The 21,100-nt window shown below is 40.1% G+C and overlaps 1 protein-coding gene across 2 annotated transcripts in view; it reads left to right on the top strand.

Annotated features, from left to right (window-relative positions):
* COLEC11 (collectin subfamily member 11) overlaps nt 1–19,782 on the top strand; it is a 42,600-nt gene extending 22,818 nt beyond the window's left edge. The window contains exons 3-7 of one of the 2 annotated variants that reach the window (XM_075145119.1): nt 2,754–2,825; nt 14,901–14,972; nt 15,702–15,755; nt 17,118–17,213; nt 17,388–19,782. In XM_075145119.1, the coding sequence (XP_075001220.1) occupies nt 2,754–2,825; nt 14,901–14,972; nt 15,702–15,755; nt 17,118–17,213; nt 17,388–17,779 (686 nt within the window). In that variant the 3' untranslated portion in view covers nt 17,780–19,782. Of the gene's footprint in view, nt 1–2,753; nt 2,826–14,900; nt 14,973–15,701; nt 15,756–17,117; nt 17,214–17,369 lie in introns of both variants that reach the window. The other variant, XM_075145118.1, reaches the window with a different exon arrangement.
* Nucleotides 19,783–21,100: the final 1,318 nt, after the last annotated feature.

Genomic DNA, 21,100 nt, shown 5'->3' with positions numbered 1-21,100 from the left:
ATGGGAAAAGTGTGTTGTGTGTAAAGAAGGGATAGATGATGAAGCTACACTACATTGCTCACTCATATTCTTCCTAAAGTCCTCCTCATTTTGATAGGCCCATGAGATTGAAGTTACTACTGTTGCAGAGAAAAAAATAACATGGAACAATCCATCAAAGCTTAAATTCTTCGTTTGCTACCTTGTTTTGTCTCCCTTCTAGATTCTGAGGCAGGAATTGTCTTAATAGTCTCAATGGCATACAATACATAAAAAAGTCAATGCTACATAAATAAAATAAAACCAATTTTTTTACGCCCACACTTGATGCGTCTACTCACACAGGGAATGAGTAATGGAAGAAAGTTATCACCAGCCAAAGAATGCTTAATAGCTCGTGTAGCTTAATATTTGGCTTGCTATTTTCATTACAGTGTATGGTACAGCTCAAGGTAGGCAGGATGCAAACATAATCAGAGACAAATCCTGTCCCAAAGAATTCACAAAAGGAGGTAAATCGACAGCAATGGTAAGATATATTGTTTGAATTATGAAAGCGCGCTCTCAGAGGTGACAGGACAAGAAGCTTGTAGTAGTGTCAGGGTTGTGCCTGATGCCTGCAGTCCTGCTGCAGCTCAGTTCGGTACCAGGGCTAAATTTCTTTTGGGGGTGTGGGGCATCACAACGCTGTGGAGCACTGCTGGGCACATCTCACTGGGTGTACTGTGCGGCACAGGGGCTGGAGACCAGAAGGGGAGAGCAGAGGCGTCTTTCTCTAAGTTCATTTATATGCTTTTTTCTTCCCAATTCAGGAATCAAAAGTTCAAAGTTAGTGTTAATTGGTGATAAATTAAATTGATTGAAATTCCTTGACAGAAAACTGTTTTGTTGCCCACGACACCTGCACAGGCTTTGCTTCCTCAGCTTGCACAGTGTTCACAGGGTACATACAGCAAAAACAGGGACTTAAACACGGCAAAGCTGAACTGGACCACTGATCACTCCCTCTTGGCCAAGGTCTTGCCACTTAAAACAGCTGATAACAAAAAATGCAGGGTGGTCTGTAGCTGGGCCTGTAATGGGATAATCTCCTCCCAGGGAAAGTTTCTTAAACACCCACGCTAAGGAATGCGGTGTCATCTTATTATAGGAATAAATGCAGGCAAGTGTAATGGCCTGAAGCAAGAGTGATCTATTTTATTGATCCCTAATGCACAGCTTTCACTCTGAAGAACATGTAAAGCAATAGGCTGTAATAGCCTGCTCTCAGCCTCCGGAGAGCAGGAAAAAGTCATTGTCAGGATTTATCTTTGGGAAGCAAAGAACTCATAACCAGCCCTGAGGGGGGAAAGGCAATCATACAAAGCCTATTGGTTACCTGATAATAAAAAAAGTGACATTCCCAAATGTGCCAAATAATAGCCTGTTTCATACTAACCATATTATTCACTGGGGATTATGCGAAGTTTGTCCTCATTAAGGTCAGAGAATGGCCTATTTTTGCATGTCTGAAGGCAGGGAGGGTAGTCTGGAGCCTGCTGGCAGCCTGAAGAAGGAAAATATAAGAGATGGAGGGCCGAGTTCAGCGCACAGCCACCTATGTCTGCAATAAGGAGAGAGAGCGAGCTGGAGCCTGCATATTTGAAACATACCATGTTTCGGCTTGTTTTTACATGTCATCTTTACGGTCCCTCTCTGAACCACAGCTGCCAGCTACGCCAGAGAGCAGAGCTAGAGGGGTACATGAGAACTATTGACTTTCCTGCTGTGGTGGTCCCTTCAGCTTCCTAAACAGCTAATGCTACTCTCCTCTGTAGAAATACAGCATTGGGGCATCAGGTGTGTTGTGCTAGCTCTGGCTTTTAGATCCTGGCATTTTCTTTTTTGTGGAAGCCATAGAGCTTCTCCTTCGTATAAATCTTTTTGGTAAAGGTGGCTATGTAAATAATTCTTTAAACTTCTATTTGTTTGAGATTTTAATTTTATGTCAATGGCAAACTACGATAGTAGTACAATAGTAGGGGGCGAAACAAGGTAAGCATCCCCGAATTTCCAATGACAGGCACCAGGGAGGCAAACATTTATAGAAACTGATGTTTAAATATGCTGAATATAATAATGTGCCATGAGGAGCCATGTGCATGTAAGTACAATGCACAGTGGTTCATACCGTAGAGATTAAAAGGCACAGTGTATAACTGAGAATATGGATTAGGAGATACTCTTTCATACTTAAAAATGATCCTCTAAATGAGGGATGTAGCAATGCCTTCCTATAGGCCTGATCCATCCTTACTCCGTAAATGGCATAAACTTTTTTCTTTTCTTTTTAATTTGAGGTTATAGTTAAGCCATTTTCACTTGAGACTTAAGCATGTCCTTAGCAGATACTCAGGAAGTGTTTGGTGAACATAGACCCAGAAGTTTATGCGCTAAGTTGGGGCCTAATTCTGAAGCTTCTACTTAAGTGAATTGTGCCGTTAGGCTTTTTGGGGGTTGATGATATGAGTACCATCCCCAAAACTAGACCCATTATATGAGACTTCAGTAATGTATTGACTTGTTTTGTCAGTGTCTACGCCAATTGCAGGGAACTGTTTTCCATGCATCAAGTAAAGCTGTTAAGTCAGATCCTTTCTGCTTTTATTTTTTTCCCCTCTTGTTATAGTAGGGTTTTATTTTCAGTGGGGAGAATGGCACTCTTGTCACTGCCACCAACAGAAAATAGTCTTGGTTTAATATGATTCTTCTTTTTGTTTCCTTTGTATCAACAGGGGAGGCTGGAGAAAAGGGGGAGAAAGGTGCTCCAGGTCGTCCAGGCAGAGTTGGGCCTCCAGGAGAAAAAGGTAACTTTATTAAAGAAGACGTTTTGAAAGTCATTCCTGACCAAATGCTGCCTTTTCTTGTGAGGCGATGATGGTGGGCATCCTCTCTCCTTTTGCTGGGTGACTAAATCATCCTGGGAGCTTTCGTGTACCGTTGATGTGTTTTAACCCCAGTAGGGGGTTAAAACCCACCCAGCTGCTCGCTCACCCTGCCCCATGGGATGGGGGAGAGAATTGGAAAGGTAAAAGTGAGAAAACTCGTGGGTTGAGATAAAGACAGTTTAATAGATAAAGAAAAAGCTGCACACGCAAGCAAAGCAAAACAAGGAATTCATTCCCTACTTCCTATCGGCAGGCAGGTGTTCAGCCATCTCCAGGAAAGCAGGGCTCCATCACGCATAACGGTGACTTGGGAAGACAAACGCCATAACTCCAAATGTCCCCCCATTCCTTCTTCTTTCCCCAGCTTTATATGCTGAGCATAACGTCATATGGTATGGAATATCCCTTTGGTCAGTCGGGGTCAGCTGTCCCAGCCGTGTCCCCTCCCAGCTTCTTGTGCACCCCCAGTCTTCTCGCTGGTGGGGTGGGGTGAGGAGCAGAAAAGGCCTTGACTCTGTGTAAGCACTGCTCAGCGGTAACGAAAACATCCCTGTATTATCAACACTGTTTCTGGCACAAATCCAAAACATAGCACCCTACCAGCTACTATGAAGAAAATGAACTATCCTAGCCAAAACCAGTACAACCATATGCACTCATTTGTAGATTAACTATTGCTTTCTGGTCAAAAAGATTCATTTTGGAAAAAAGAATTCTTGATTTTTTAGAAAGGTCTCTGTGAAGAAAGACACCATAATGTCGTCTTCATAATTTGCCTTCTGCAAATGCAAACCTCATATTAGATCAGAGGGAAAAAATCATGCAGCTCAATTTCCTTGTTTCCTTTTGTTTGTAAGCGTGAACACTCACAATACCTTAATTAAAACCATTGAGGGAAGGCAGTAAACCATAATAGGCAGAGATGGCCATGAGTGATTCCACATCTCTTGGATCACAGTTCAGTAATATTTATGGAAAGATGGTGGTAATACTGTTTGCATTGTAGTTCAAAATATTTGGAGCTCTTGAGAGGAATGGTGCTCAATAGCATTCAGTTAACAGCTGAGAGAAATGTGGCGTTTCTGTCTTGCAGGAAATTCTGTCTTTTCACATTTGTTTTTCTCCTGAAGCAAGGAGGAAATTTGACCACCATAAATTTTCCAGATGCACATTAGGAGTAGTCAAACCCTTTTATTTCGATATTGAAGTTAAACATTTGACATGCCTGTCATCAGAATGATGGAGTGAGTTAGTTTTTACTAAACTGAATTTACAAGCTTCCTTTCAAAGCAATCGCAATGGTAATTTACACTTCCTTATGATGATGCATGATCCGTTGTGTAGTTCTTTTGGGCAATTATGGGAGTCTGATACCTGCGTTTTTTCCTGGGACCAAAATCCATAGCTAGAACTCTTCCCCCTACAATGCACTGAAAAATTTATAACTCTCATGAGGAGTGTGTGTATTCAGTCAGTGTATTTCCCATATGGAGATGTACACTTCAAGGACGAGTCTTGTATAAAAAATATTGGAAACTAAAATTTCAACTCTTGCAAGGTAATACAGCATGAAGAGAAGTTAAAGTACCACAGAATAATTCAGGTTAAAAGGTCATAGAGAGCTCGTCTAGTCCAATCTTCTGCTTAAAACAGGGCAGCCTTCAAATTTAGATCAAGTTGCTCAGGGTCTTGTCCAGTCGACTTTTGAAAATCTCCAAGGATGGAGATTCGACATCCTTTTTGGTAGGTCTGTTCACCAGTGTCATTGTGAAAGACCTTTTCCGTAGGACCAACTGAAATTGTTCTTGTTGTAACTTGTGATCGCTGCCTCTTGTCCTTTCGCTGTGTGTCTCTGTGAAGAGAAGGCTGCATCTTCTCTAGAAACCACTTGTAGGTAGTGGAAGTCTGCAATTAGGTCCTTTCTCTACTCCAAGCTAAATAAAACAATCTTCCTCAGCTGGACTCCAGTTTGCCTCTCTTATATGAGGGCCCAAAAATCTCTGGGTCCTTTTATGCAAAGGAGTGTTTTAGCCAGCCTTCGTCAGTGCATCGCAGGTGAGGAACTCAGCATCTGGCTAAAGTCATGATATTCCTGTCAACATATTCCTGCAGCTTGCTGAGCTTCTCCTGACTGGCAGTGCTGCCCTCCAGCGCACCAGCTGCTCCTGCCAGCATGGGGTTTCTTGCAGACTCACGGAGGATCCTTCCGCTTCTTCCTCCCTGTCACTGATGAAGGACTGGTTCCTGAGGAATGGCACTCATTATCAGCTGCTGATTAGACTTTGGCAGCCTTGCAACAGCATCAACGAGCTCTCTCAGCACCCTTGAATGCCTTCTGGCCAGTGCCATGGACCTGTGTACATCCAGGTGAAGTAGTCCTTAACTCAATTGTCCTCTACCCTGAGTAGCATGTCCTCACCAAATCTTTGCCTCCGGACATGAAGAACTGGGAGGCCAGAGAGCAGACCTTGCCAGTAGAGACCAAGGCAAAGAAAGCACTAAGCACCTTAGCCTTTTCGGTGTCCTTTGTCACTAGGTTGCCTTCCTCCTGAGCAGAGTGCCCATGTTAACCTTGGTCTTTTTTTGACTGCTGCCTTACCTGTACTCTCTTTCTTGTTGTCCTTCATACACCTAGCCGAGTTCAACTCCAGCTGAACTTTGGCCTTCCTGACTTCATCCCTGCATGTTCTACCAGTTCCCAGAACAAGCCAAAGTCCAGAAGTCCAGGGCTTTTACCCTGCTGCTTGCCTTCCTCTCTTCCGTCAGGATCTTGAACGCTGTCATCTCACGAAGGCAGTCATGGTCACTGCAGCCAAGGCTGCTGTTGACTATCGTATCCACAACCAGAGGGTATGTGAATAACAGGTCAAGGAGACTACCATCTCTAGCTGGAAACCCAGTACCTGCATTAGATAATTGTCCCTGACGCACTTTCTGGATTTATTACTCCTCATGCTGCTCTTACAGAAGATGCTGAAGTAGCTAGTTTCCAATTATGGAGCTTCTTACAGTTGTTAAAAGAACTCTTCACATCCAATCCCGCTTCTTGACAAGACAGTCTGTAATGAATGCCCACCATGACGTTCCCCTTGCTGGCCTCCCCTCTAAATCTGACTTACATGCTTTCAACAGAGCAGTCGCCTGTTATGAAGCAAAGCCCCATGCATTCAAGGTGCCCACTGTGCAGAGCATAACCTTGCCTTGTCTTCCCTGCCTGTCCTTCCTAAAGAGCCAATATCCATCCACTGCAGCACTCCTGTGGTTCTGGCTTTCCCATCGTACCTGGGTGATTGATGTCATTAAATGGACTCCCAGTTCCTCCTGTTTGTTTCTCAGGCTTTGATCATTTTTTGTACAAGACTCCCAGTTCCTCCTGTTTGTTTCTCAGGCTTTGATCATTTTTTGTACAAGTTTGAGATGGGCACCTGGTTATACTGCCTTGTCATGGGGAGCTTGAGAGCCTCTCCCATCGTGCATGTTTCTCTAGCTTGGCATTTTGTCAAATCAGTTCAAAGTGTTTTGGACCATCTGAGAAATGGATGTACTCTTTTTCAGTATTTTATTTATACTGCAAAAATTGCATTTATTTGGAAAATCATTCTCATAAGGAATGCTTGACTAATAATAATGATAATTTTCCAGTTTTCCATACCTCCAAAAGTCCAAAATTCTGATGAGATTGAAAGAAGAAACACTGAAGTGAAAATTCACTGCAAGAAAACATACTTGAAACAGAAAAGAGATGAAAGAAAATTGAATATTAGTGCATACTATATCAGTATTTTTCCAGGCAGTGCTTTCAGGTTAAGCACAGGCAAAATTTCTTACTGCTTCTGTAGCCACTTTCCTTTGTGCATCCAAATTTGACTTGATGTGTGTATGTTTTTGGAATATTTGGTAAACAGCTTTATTTTAGCATAGTAAGAAATTTCTACAAACAAGCGCCTGTTTAAAATGAATTCTAATTAACTCATCTTTTCATTAATGCTGTACATTTTGTAGATATTTGCCTTCATCAACTCCTTTCCATAAATGCTTCTTCAAATAAAAATAAATTGTCACCTTAAAAATAATTTGGACTACATGGTGTCCAATTTCATCATGATACTATATCCAGTGTATTTTCTGAGTGTTACAGTGTTGACTGGATAAGCACACAAACTTCACAGATGTAATTTCTACCATATGGAAAGGACACAGAAGAACATCCAGCCTTGACCTAGAAAAAACTTCCCGTCTCCTGACCTTTCAGTCTCTGGTTGGTTAACCTCCACAGACAGTGGAGTCAGACAGTAGTGCCCAAACCTGACGTTAAGCTCATGCATACATACTTGTCCTGTTTGTTATCCAGAAGCTGGATCTTTGAGGCAAAAATAAAATATAACAATGTTCTTGGGAAAAATCATGTGAGCCGCTAACACTGAACTATCCCACACACTGACGTTTTTTTCCTATTTGGTTGTTCATCTTATTTATGGAGGGTTAAGAACTGAGCATCATTTGGAGGTTGATAATTTGTTCACTATGTTGTTCTCAGAAATAATCAGTTCATCACGTTTTCCCTGGACAGATTATCTAATATCCATTCATGACCTGCTGTTGGCTTTGCTTTTTTGCTCTGGTTTTGATCTCTTGATGGGCACTGATGTCCTTTAAAGTCCTCAGTTGGCGTAAAGCTTAGACCTGTGATCCAGGTACATAACACATAGCTTAGTGGATAATGAAAAACAGATAAAATTGTTGCATTGCTTTGCATTTGCCCTTTTCTAAGAGCACACAGATGATCACAGCAGCTCTGTTTCTGTGCAGTAGCCTGTTAAACTGCAGTCACTGTGTTAACGTGTGTTTGGCCCCCTGTATTTTTATTGAAGCATAATAATTGTTGTCTTGTTGGGCTAATATTTGGCTCCTTCTGTTGATGGAAACTGCTAAATTTCAGTGTATTTTTCTGCTCTTTGAGTAAGTGATGGTTTACATGAGGGAGAACTGTAATTATTCTGCAATATTTATAGAGTTTTTTACTTTCGGTGTTAATTCACATTATCATAATCCCAGTAATCTTTTTTTTTTTTATTTCTTCTTTCTTTGTTTCATTTCTCAGGCAAGTTCATCCTAAGAAAATGTGCTTAGTTTCTTTGAACTCCTTAGGTATATAATAATCAGTGAATAAATAACATACAAAAGAAATGGTTTTTTTATGGTATATTTGACCTGAAATGAACATCTCAAGATTCAAAAGTGCTGTAAATGTTTTTATCATATCCTTTCCTCATGATATTTTCAGATTTTGGTAGTTCAGAAACTGATAAATATTAAAACTTTCCGGTGCTTACTAGAAATAAATCTGGTTCTGAGTGTCCTGATGTTTCAGGGTGACATCAGACATCCTGATGTCTTTGGGCACTGATTAAGGTTAAATTCCACTTACTTTCCTCATTGCTTTTAATTAATTGTATAGGTCAATTATGATGCATAGCATGTCAGCATAATATAAAACTGTGTTGGCCTCATGTAAAGCATAGAGTGCTTGTGAAATGGCTGATTTGGACAAAAGTATCGTGTACTGCAGTGCAAGTTTTGGGGTGTGAAGTTAATAGATGCAACTTTCCCCACTTGCCCTGATTGCTGTACTGCGCACTCCCATGTTGGGAGTGAACTCAATTATTTGACTGAATTGTGATCCTATCTATGAAGCTGAAACTTCCGTGTATACAAATTCCGCAGAGGTATTTCAATAACAATACAATACCGTGAATATTCCCAGAGTAGCATGTATTCTGCTTACGGCAATCAAAATAAGGAGGAGAGGGTGAATTTACTGTTGGAATGCATAATCAAAGGCACAGCATGTTAAAGATGTGTTCTTCAAGACATTTTATGTTGCAAAGGGGGCTCAGAGCAACCTGCTCTAGTTGAAGATGTCCCTGCTCGTTGCAGGGGGGTTGGACCTTTAAAGGTCCCTTCCAACCCAAACTAGTCTATGATTCTATGATTTTTCTTAGAACCATAACACTTGAAAATATATTATTTTAGTATTTTAATTTCAGCCTTTATGCATCTTACTTCATTTATACTGGTATGTGAAGCAGAGTCACATACTATTCTTGGGCATGGAACTCAACTGTCTCTCTCTGCCTTTGCAGTGTTAGCACAGTCCCTGGCATGGTTTTGGCTTGTGCCAACAAACACTTTCCTAGACAATTCTTGGGCACATTTTGGGAGCTAACAAAATGAACAGCTTGCAGGTGATTATCCTTGTTTGAAGACTAAGACAATTTAGTATTGTGGAGTGTACCATTCTCGGCCACCTGGTTCCCACTGCTGGGGAACAGTCCCAGGCATTTAGTTTACTAGTACAGGCATAGCCTCTTAAGTATGAGAGAAGACTCATTAATTTAGCTGGATTGGAGCCAGAGTGCTCAGTCATTTGTATAATCAAATTCTAAAGAGAGGTAATAATGTCTTAATTTATATTTTAGTGTTACTGATTGCTCATTAATATGTAATCAATCAATCCTTTAAATTTCTGCATCAACTTTTACATGAATTTATTGCTCGCTAAGGAGCGCTGCAGGCAGGATTCCATATAGACGTCCTGACATTGACAGTTGTGGATTCACAAAGTGGGTGTCTGATTCAAAACTGTCTTTCAGTTCCACCTGAACTCAACAGGATTTTGAGAAAACCCATGCTAAACTGAGTGGACAAAAAGATGTCATATGGGCTTCAGTGTAAATAAATGTATTGCCTAGGACACTTGGGATACATAATTTAATCCATACTTACATGATGCCAAAAACCGGAACTGTCACTTAAAACACAAGAACTGCCCTGAAATCATTAGCAGCAGCCCCAAAGCCAACAAAATGCTGCCCACCATCAGAAAAGATACCAAGGACAAACCAGGAAGCTCATTTTTGCAGCTGATTTTGCTCTGTATAAAAGCCTGACGTGCACCTGACCTGAGTGTGGTTCTGGCCTCTGTCTCTCAAGAAGGACATGGGAGATTAGAGAGGTGCACCAGAAATGTGAAGAAGATGGATGAACTGCCTCATAAGGAGAAGCTGGAAAGGTTGAGACTCTTCCATCTTTATGGAGGAGTCTGAGGAGGATATGATCAAGGTTACAGAATCACAAAAGCAGTGAGTGAGGTGACCTGCTGTTCCCCGGATCCCATCATACCTGAACTAGGAGGCACTTGCTGACACTGCTGGGGGACTGATTCAGCAACTCCATCTGCGATGGACTGCAGATAGTGGCTGGGGTTGTGTGACCTCCCTGTATTGCACCTCTTGCTGCCACTGCGGGAATCAGTGTTGGGCTAGAGGGACCACTGGTCTGAACAAGCTTGGTTGTTAATCTAAGTCTGGCAGGATATGTGTTTGTCTGCATCTGAATATAAAATCCCCCGTTCAGGAATGGACCATATTATTCCCATTTCTTTTGTTTTGAATTACTTTAAAATACTTTAAGCTTTTCTGCTGTCTTCCTGGATTGGATTTTTTCTTACTATCTTTAGTTTCCTTTGCAAATTTTCTAGCCTTTCTGATTTCTAGTCAGTATGGATTGATAATAGTTTCCTCTTTTTTTTTTCCTATTTCTTATGCAAAGCTTTTAAAGTTTCACTTTGTCATTAAGATACCTGTCTAACGTGAGTGGGATGGATCACTGCTGAGAGCTGTTTATTTCTCCATTGCCTACCAAGGGAGCTTAGATAAATAGCTTAGACTAAAAACCTAACTTTCAGGTGGCTAATGCTGGGTGAGATTAACTTGGCCTAACTACATAAAATGCCACCTGGGATTATCTACTGTTTGTTCATACAAGATGTAACTGTGTTGTAACCACTGTTCCCTAGCCAATGACCAACCTTCAGTGGTGTGGATAATTCAGATTATTTAGCGTAAAGCAGTAGCGTAGTCTATTGGTGTATTCAGAATTTTCTGGTTTCCAGTTGCCAATAGTTGTAAAAAGTTAATGTAGATTACTACCATACCATGCCATAACATCATTATATCCTTTAAAAATACTGTTCTCATTCAAGTCAGGCTAAATATTTGCATTGGGAATACTGACTGCTGCAAGACTAAGGAGATACACTGGGGGAAAGACATTGTAAGCTTGGTCTGTATCTTACCTTCTTTTTCTGAGCATCCTCTGCAGATTGCTGTCAAAGATGGCACTAGGGTCAAGCAGCCTTTGGTCTGGTTTGGTACACTTCTACTTTCGTTTTTAGGTGGGTGTCTGTGATGTCCTCTATGTCAAATCATGAAGAATTTCTATCTGATTTGTCTTCAAATCCTTAAGTTTGGGAAGTAAACTACTGCTCTCTTCCCTTTGACACGATTCAATTCAATTTGTCTGTGACATGGTGAATTTGTGTTTCTGCTGGATTTGTCTTTTTGACACCTTTTTATTTTTTTAAGTAGTTTTATACCTTTATGTCTGTTCCAATTAATACTGTCTGAAGAGATTGGCCATACTGTATGAAGACCCCCGTTTATAGTGTTGCACAGAGCCAAAGCTCTCATTTTTTCACTAGTTGTGCAGCCCACCATTCATGTCTGGTATTTTATTTCTTCTCTTGTTTGTGGGCCTGAAAAGGCCACCAAGAAGATCATTTAGAGTTCCTTCCAAAATCCTTTAAGTCTTCTGTAATTGGTTCCAGTGTATGCTACCTTCATCTGAGAGATGACAGATGACTTGCTTCATATTCTCCATTCAAACTTTCTGTTAGATTTCCTACTTTTGGCCTGTGGAGACTTAATTTCTTTCATTGTCCTCATTTCTTTCTAGCTCTCACTTCCTGATTTCATTAAGACTCTTTAGACTGCATTTTTGGCAATCATAGGGCCACTAAAAAGGACGTTACAAAAGGTATTAAAACTTTTGAAACCCTCAAGGCAGATGGGTCTCTATTGAAACCTTGTGATTTATTTTGCAGAAGAAGCAGAATAAGCAAGCCCCTGGAGTAGAAGCAGGGGTTAGTCACTGTAAGAGAAAACCAAATCCAAACAGTTCTTTTAATGAGCACATTCTTTTAATGTATGTCTTCATTGTTTGAGATAACACACTTTTACTTCTGAGCAGATCACGTAGCTTTTACTGGCTATTACTGAGAAGTAGTTCGGTTTCTGGGCAGTATTTATGTGTAAGAAAGTGAAATCATTTTATGTATTATATTTTATTTATTCACTAGATCTATGTGTTTATTTAATTTCAGGTGTAGCAGCCTGAAAAGAGAAAGCATTCAACCATCTGACAATCTGTTACGATAATCCCAATTCATAAATAGCCAAAGCAAAAAAGGTCACTTTCAGAGCAACTTGATAAACTCATTACAAGCTGATACTTCAGAGATTTTCAAGAAAATACCCTCTCAGTATACTATCTATATCGGATAAATATCCAGTGGTAGCATCAGTATCTTTATAACCTGCACAGCCCAATGGATTGCATCTTTAAGGCAAGCCATGAATCTGTTCTGAAAGTGAATCTATATTCCAGAAAGTAGATCTTCAGCTGGCTGAGTGGATTACTTCCGTTCTTCAGTAGGATTATATAGCATAAGAGAAAAATATTTTTGCTTTCTGGTAAAATTTCCTAATTGAGTCCATATCCAGTAGTGACTGAATTTGATCCTTGTTGGAAACAAAGGAAAATCATTGATTGTAGGACTTGCCAGTAATTAATTAGACCAACAAGCCATACACATTCGGCTTCTCTCAGTTCAGAGAAAATTATTTCTTCCTGACTCATGCCATCAAGTGACAGTTGCTTGAGACTTCGTGGAGTAATACAGAGGACATCTCAGCCCAGCGGTGATCAGTTTATATTCTGAAACTTGTTACTGATTACACTTTTAAGTTAAAGGTAATGATGAAATGGGTCATAAAATTATCCAGCTTTTAAAAATCTATAGAGGAAATATGTGACTGTCTGTCCAGTTGCAGTAACAACAGAGGGCAACAGATCTTCAGTTGTCATAGGTCCACAACTGAGGCTGAGCTATGAGAACTTACACGCTGGATCCCTATGGTAGATTTTCCTCCTAACTTGTCTCATTGATTCCTTGCTCCAGTGTAGCCAAACAGTGCATAACAGATGTTGCTTTGAGCAAAGAAACAATCTTTTCAACAATCATTGAAAAAACTGCATCAATATTTCCTAAAGCAGTCTTGGTCTTGGGTTTCTGCAGATGGGAGCCTCAGAAGGCATTTGTCTTCTCGTCCCTGTAGTCCCGCCATACCCGCTCTCCATTAATACTGTGTGGTGCAGTGGGAAACCTGTCTCATATGACGTAGCTGTACAGCTGTGCTGCCTCCAGACCATGTTCATCCTTGAAATCATGATACTAAGAGGCCTAAATCTGGTGGCAGAGCATTGATTTGCTCAGGTGTTGCACCCAGGAAAGGGTATCACCAACGTACACTGGGATGTGGTGTTATTTCCTGAGGCTCCTCGGGCCATAGGAGCTGCAGCATCAGGCGAACCCTGCCACATTCACTACATAGTGAGCGTAACAAAATGACAGGTCTCATTTCATAGGTCTCAGTCTACCTAAAACAAATCAGGGAATCCTCTCTAAACCAAAGTATCATTTAGAAATAATAATCTGACAAGCTTAGACTACGTAGAGTTTACTGACTATAAACGGCTTGGTTTAAGCCAAAACCTTCAGTCATGTGTAAAACTGCTGTATTTACTCTATTAGGTGACTAGTGCTTATTAATTTCAACTGCTGATCCCCTAAACTTGTAGATGAGCTCTGTAGACATGGGGTTGAATAAGGTTTTGCTATTACAGGCTGAAGTTCTTCTCTCAGTTTCACACCATTAAGATAATTATTTTTCATAATGTTTGAGAAATGCCATCCAGAAAAACCGTATGACGTAACAGGTGTGCTTTATCTGTTTTATTATTTGAGCTCTGGAGGAGCTCAGACCAATGACATCAATACTTGGACTGTGGGACACATTTTATTAGTAACAGTGCTTCAGCTTCGTTTGTGAAGACAGTGATGGCAAAGGAACTGCCTCTTCCAGTGCAAATTCTGTTTCCCCTGAAGCCATTCTAATATTCACTTTACATCACACAGGAAAGTACAACTAATAGAAAAGAGGTCAAAATCAGACAAAGTAAGTAAATCAAGCTGTCTTACATTAGATTTCTGGATATGCTTCATGGACAAAGATAGGTGACAGTGGCTGGTTCATGCAGATTTGTTGACAATTTCAATTGACCTTAAGAGGTGGATAGTTGTCTTTTATTTGTAAAAACACAGCTGAGGAAAATGATTTTTTTGCTACAACTGTACTTTGAAGTATTCTGTAGAACTGTCTTTAAAATTAGTAACATTCAACATTGCTGGTTTGAGTCAGACTTTGTACGAACATGTGCTTGTGTCTGTGTATATATGTATATATGACTATATAAGATTTCCATTAATTTTCATTTTTCATTAGTGTAATCTTCAAATGCAGAAGCAAAGAATGAGCATGTGACTGCTTCCACAGTGTTTATATTGTATATATAAGCCATTAAGCCCAAATTCAGCCCTCAGTCACAGTGGAGCTACTGATTAGATGAAACTGTCTGTTGTGCTTGGATCCTTTAGGTCTTCTCAACTCCGTGGTAGTTTTAATCCACTGTTCCATGTTTGAATGCAATCCCCCCTCATTTTCAACATAATTCTGGCATGATCACCTGAAAGAAATTTGCAAAAGCTTTTCCAGTGGCTCTCAGCCAAGATCTGTTTTCATTTACACCTGCATGCCTCGTTAATGTCAATTGCTTTGCAAAGATTAAATCACTGTCTAGGTTGTGATACGTAAGTTCTCCACAAGGAGTGGGCTGGACCTCTGGAGTTCAATGAATATTGGGGATACAGCGTGTTTTTGCTCACTGTAAAAACTGGTATTGCAAGCATGCTACAATCTGAATGAATCAGACTGCATTGCTACCTTGTGTCTTTCGTCTTTCTGTTATGTATAGGAGAAATGGGGGACAAAGGACAGAAAGGCAGCATGGGACGGCATGGAAAAATTGGTCCTATTGGTTCAAAAGGTACGCTTAGTTCAATTGTTTCTCCATTTGTGTTTCAGATGAAAAATCTGTGATCATTTATCTTTGAGACAAGTTTAGGAGCTTGAAAAATAGTTAACAAGTCTCGTGGTTTACCATAATAGGGAGTTTCTCACTGTAGTCAGCCAGATGACTGAGATCTCTCAGCCAGTTACCTTTCGCTCTGACAGCGGTATGTTTAGCCTTAAAGCAGGGTGAGAATCCTGGTTTAAGGCTAAATAAAGAACTTTGTGCACTGTTACACAAGTGTGGACAGTTAAGAGAAGCAGACGGGAACATGCGCTGTATGTTGGCAGACTTTTAAGAGCCAGAAGACTTGAATTCTAATCTTGCCTATTCCATAGGCTTCCTATGTGACTTCGGTTAAGTCATTCGGACCAATGTTTACTTAAGCATCTAGATTATGAATCTAGATTTAGGTACCAGCACAGCATATCCAGCCCTTTTCCCTGTACAGCATCTGAACTTATTGGTTCTGTGAAGTTCATGAATGTCAAAAAATGGATATTGGTACATATTCTTTGTGTTCAAGTTTCATAGCTTTGGCTGGCCTTTGTTGTGGAACGACTAGGACAGAAAAATCTTTATTTTTGCTTAGGCATATTTCTACTTTCCACATTTGAATGTTTCTAGAGAAAAAATAAACAAGTGCTAAATGAACTGTTAACCAAAAAAGCTACCTTAAATTTATATTCTTTTTCATGTCTTTAGGTGAAAAAGGAGATAATGGTGACATAGGACCACCAGGTCCTAATGGTGACCCAGGTAATCCATGACATACCTTGTGTATGTGAAGGATTTTACAAGATGCATGCATCATCACCAAAAATACATGTCTGTTTACATACTGGGGCAAATAATGAAAAATTAAATATTTGTATAGGTACTGTAATATTTCACTGTAATATTTTCAAATTACTTAAAATTATTGAAGCTGCAGTGGTTGCTGGACTTGTAGTGTATTTGTCGAAACAATGTCTCAGAGCTCCTGAGAGGTGTGATCCCTCCAGAAGACTAGCGGGAACTGAAGTGCAACTGTCCGTATAATGCATCACCAGTGCAAAGGGACATCTCTGTATATCCCACTCTGGCTTCCAGCCAACACAAAGGAGCAGGCTGGAAGCTCCTGCCCCTCCATGGATTATTCTTATAGGAGCAGGAGATTAGCAGGAATACAGATCTTCCAGAGAAAAAGGTGAAAGCCTGGCATAAGAAGTGTAAGCCTTACAAAAGTGGCAGATTCAGATTTTACCCAATTCGTCCCTTCCTGGCAGAGTGCTCTAGAGGTGCACCAATTAGTTTTCTCTTGAGAACATAATTTGTCACTCTAATTCTTGAGCCAGAGCACCATGTACCTAGTCATCAAGCACAGTTTTGCAGTGTAAGTACCCTGTGCTTAGGCTGACTTAGGCACTTAAGTTGAGTAGCTGGGTAGTCAAATGCAGATTTGAATAATTACAGACAGAACTGGAAACTGTAATTGATCCTCATTTTGAGATTTGAGCTCATAGATGTAACAATTATCCTTTTAGTATTCTCATTCAGATTATCTTTGTCAAAACAGTATCAATTTGGGTTAATAGATGGTTTTCTATTGTCTTATTTTATTGGAAGAAGAACCGTAAATTCTGTACTTTCAAAAGTACAGAACTGCATTTTGCAGGTAATTATGTGCATTACATGGTTGGAACATTAGCCTTTTGGATCTGCTGTGTTATGTTCCTCGTGAGGAACAGGCGAACAATGCCCTGTGCTGATTTTTGCTATGTAAAAAGTGCTCTGGAGAAGACTGAAGAGAATAATTTTACTAAAAATGGGAAATTTTGACAAATGTTTTTAGTTTAAAAAAAAAATCTGTATTTTTTTTGCAGGGAATATCTGTCTGTGCTCAGGTTAGCACTAATCATGCAGGGCTGAAGCTTCATGGGAAGTGAACTGAGTTGTTCTGGATAGGCCCAGACACCCATGAGAACCATACTATGGTGCGGGGTAGCTCTGGGTTTCTGTCTGTTATTTGCAAGACAGCCCTCTCCAGGGCTGCCAGGCTGGGCCTTTTCGTAAAATTGTTTCGATAATTATTGAAAGTAGCTAGCTTTTTGATTTTGGTGTATCTGTATCATTTCACAGGCATCCCCTGTGAATGCAGCCAGCTAAGGAAGGCTATTGGAGAAATGGATATCCAAGTGGCCCAGCTGACAACGGAACTAAAATTCATAAAAAATGGTAGGTCGATTTTATATAAATATTTTCCTTTCTTGTTGCCTCATTTTACCGGTGTAATTGCTCGTAGAGAGCGTCACCGTCCCGCATCTGATTTGTGAAGCTATTTTGGGGTGTACAGTAAGTTGGTTTATAGAAATGCGAGTGCTCACTTTTCAGCACTGCCCTCCCCCGCAGCTGTTGCTGGTGTGCGTGAGACAGATAATAAGATATATCTGCTGGTGAAGGAAGAGAAAAGATACAAGGAAGCCCAGCTCTACTGCCACGGAAGAGGAGGGACGCTGAGCATGCCCAAGGATGAGACTGCCAACAATCTGATCGCCTCGTACATCAACCAAGCCGGCCTCACCAGAGTTTTCATTGGGATTAACGACCTAGAGAAAGAGGGAAATTTTGTCTATTCTGACCGATCGCCCATGCAGACCTTCAACAAATGGCGCAGCGGGGAGCCCAACAATGCTTATGACGAGGAGGACTGTGTGGAGATGGTGGCATCTGGAGGGTGGAATGATGTTGCATGTCATATTACCATGTATTTTGTGTGTGAATTTGACAAAGAAAATGTCTAAGCTTGTCTGCTCTTTCTTTATTTTAAGAAAAGTTTTTAAGCCGATTGTACAAGTTACCCCATGTTTATAGAGTACAAGTGATATTTTGCAAGTATGTGGCATCAGTGTTGTACAGCTGTAAATACAATTTAGGTATTTCAAATATTGGTATTTCAAATATCAGTATTTACCCTTCAGAAGGGAAGAGCAGTGATAAGACATAGCTTGTTTTTTCTGTAGGAAAATATATGTATTTAGCTAAAAATGTGGTTTGGGACTAAATTCTGCCCTCACTACAGTTAACAAATGCGATTGCATGACTGTAAGGGAAGGCAGAATTGGGCTTCTAGTTGTTAGAATGATTATTTCTGAAGAAGTAGATTCCTGATATTCTTTTATCTTAGCAAAATTTGTAGTTATAAATGTTAATTGCTTGTAGTGCTACAGGGATATTTCAGCAACAAGGCAAATATTTTGTATACTCCAGTTAATAAGTACAAATATTACTGTAAGTTTTTTGGATGTGAAGGTGTTATAGCTTTTTTTTGAAGAACAGCCAAAGCAAACCAACAAATCCTACCAGTTTTGTAATGTTCCTTATTAAACTGTTCACAGATGTATGACAAGGAGGCACTTAAGTAAACTGAGTTTTAGTGCTGAGGGAAGACAAAGTTCTTATAGTTTAGTACTGAAAGAGGGATCACAGCCAGGTGGGTGTTTTGGGGTTGGCTAAAGGTAAAAGTAAAATTTTGGTTTTTTGCATTCTTTAGTTGAGAATGATTCAGTGCATGAACTGTTTCAGGCCCCAAATAATTTCTTAAAGTAAACGCGTTTCACATTTGTAGAAGATGATCTTGGTGCATCTTGTTACAAAACAAACAAAATACCAGCCCTCCACAATTTAAGGCAGGCTTCATAAATAGACAACGAATCTCATAAAAATGGTTTAGCTAGTAGTTCTTTTTGGTAGGAAAACAGCTTCCATGTTTACTCAGATTGTAAGGACGACCCCCTGAAAATCAGCAGAAGTTTCCAAAATTTTCGTGATTATGTACATAGCAGTAGTAAGTAATTTGCACAAATAATTTATGTACCCAATTTACAATTGCATGTGATGGAAAATGTGATGTGTATTTAAAAAACCAACAACATAATTTCGCAAAGGAAATGATTAATTACTTTGGATCTTCCTAGGAGCCCGTTGCATGACATCTTACCTTGCTGTTAGGCATAGAAAGATGACTGCAAAATCTCTGACTGTGTTTTTTTAGGAATACCTTGCACAGTGTTTTAAGATGATTTTTAAAGGAGAAACGATCCTTTGTATAACATAGTAATCAAAATAAGTATCTGACCATTATGGGAGATTGGTCTACAGGATACCTACAGTGGATATGGATGTGGTCCCAGAGATTTCCCTACAGCAAGGCAAGACCAACTCGTATCAACTCTACAGTGCCATGGTATATAAACAATCAATGACCATACAATTCTGTTCGTATCCACAGAGTCTGACAGTATTTGATGCGATGCTATTATTATATACCTAAGAAAACAAACCATTTTGCTTGCTATATTTACTCTGTGAATTTGAATCTTTTTTTTTATTTATATATATATGTTTGCTATTAATTTTGAAGATCAGTAGCAGATTCCTATAGTATTTGAATATCAGCCCAGCTCCAGAGCAATCACTCTAAGAAATGAATGGTCCTTTGATTGCTTTACTTTCTTTCTAATAAAGGTAGGTATGATTCCTATATGTTAGGCATTCTTCCAACTGTGTATTGAATCTATTAAATAATGTGAATATGGTTCTACACTAATATTCAAAGACTCTACAGAATTTGCAGGAGGGAGCTAACAATTCCAGTGGAACAATTCGTTTGTTTAGAATAGCGCCTTTTGAATATCATGATTGTTTCCTGCCTGCTATAGAAATCCTCAGGAACTGTTTAAATCTCCAACATACTTCTGTTGAATCATTGTAACTATATTAAAACAGTCCAAACCTGAGTTACAGATATCTGGAGCTCCCTCATTATGTGTGTGCTGAAGTTGCTAACTGTTTATTTTTCACCCAGATTTTGAAAGTCTCTGTTGTAATGTTTGATTTCCTCAGAAACATGAAAAGACGCCTTTTGAGGAGGTGGGAAGCTTTTTCAGATGCCAAATGCTCCTATTTTAGCTGAAAGTCACACCACATTTATAAAGATTGCCCTGATATGTAGAGCATTTAAGCAGTCTCAATTTCTATTAAAATTTAAGATGAAAAATAAAGGCAATGGAAAAAATTTATTTCCCCCAGTTTTCGTGTTCTTCAGGATATATTTTTGCAGCTCTTGATATACGAGATGGAAAGGAAATTAGTTGTATTGTCAGAGCCCTGCTGGCTGCAACAGTCCTTATTTCACCATTTGGGCAAGGGGAACAAAGCTAGTGTGTAAGGTCTCTAGCTGACCTGCAAGGAGCAAAGACTGCACATCTGATATTTACCCCTGCGAGGAACTGGGCAAGAAATGATGGAGGGATTGGAAATGAATGAGCCCTTCATCATTTTTTTCACCCTCCAGTTGCTCACCCCCATAGGCGGAGCATTGCTGGAGGCAGAAACCAATGTGGCATGTAGCGCTCAGCCTGCATGAAGCCAGCTGACGTGCATAGTAAGATTTCTATCGCTCCCAGTGGAATTTGGAGCTATTGTTTTAGGAAAAAATAAATGATAAGTTAATTTTATTTGGGGTATTTTCCATGTGCATTAAAACCTGCATTATAATATCATTACTCATTTTGTGTGGCTCTTCGGAAGCCTTTGGAACATGTCTGTCTGGCAAGCATGCACTGAGGTTTCCCAGACTGTTCTTATAAGCTTTACTTTTGGTGAATGATTTTTCCTCATAAATATTTCCCCATAGCCCTTATTTATTTTATTCTTAATTAAGGGGCATGTTGGTGCATTGTAAGAAGGCAACAATAACAGGGTTTTTTTTTTATATAGTCACCCATTCATGCTCTTGAATGACTTCTTCACATAAAATGCATATTTCATTCAACTATATTCCGCACCTTTAGCTGCTAAGGCTGTGTTGTATTACTGATGTCAGGCGTAGACATGCATCCCCCTTCTAGGAGACGACTTGGCCAAGGTAGAGCATTTAGCTGGCTGAGACCAAGGGGAGCTCCATTGCCGGTGAGAGATCTGTGTCGCTGCGGACGTCCCGGGAGACCACTGGATGATGTCTGACCCTGATGGCCACCCGGATTTGCCATTCCGCATCCTGGCTCCTTGGTGGAAGGTGCTGCTCCTACCTGCCTTGTTATCCTGCTCGGCTCCTGGTTTGC

The sequence above is a fragment of the Calonectris borealis genome, chromosome 3 (assembly GCF_964195595.1).
Source record: "Calonectris borealis chromosome 3, bCalBor7.hap1.2, whole genome shotgun sequence".
In the NCBI taxonomy this organism is placed as follows: Eukaryota; Metazoa; Chordata; class Aves; order Procellariiformes; family Procellariidae; genus Calonectris; species Calonectris borealis.
This window is presented reverse-complemented; position numbering and strand designations above follow the sequence as displayed.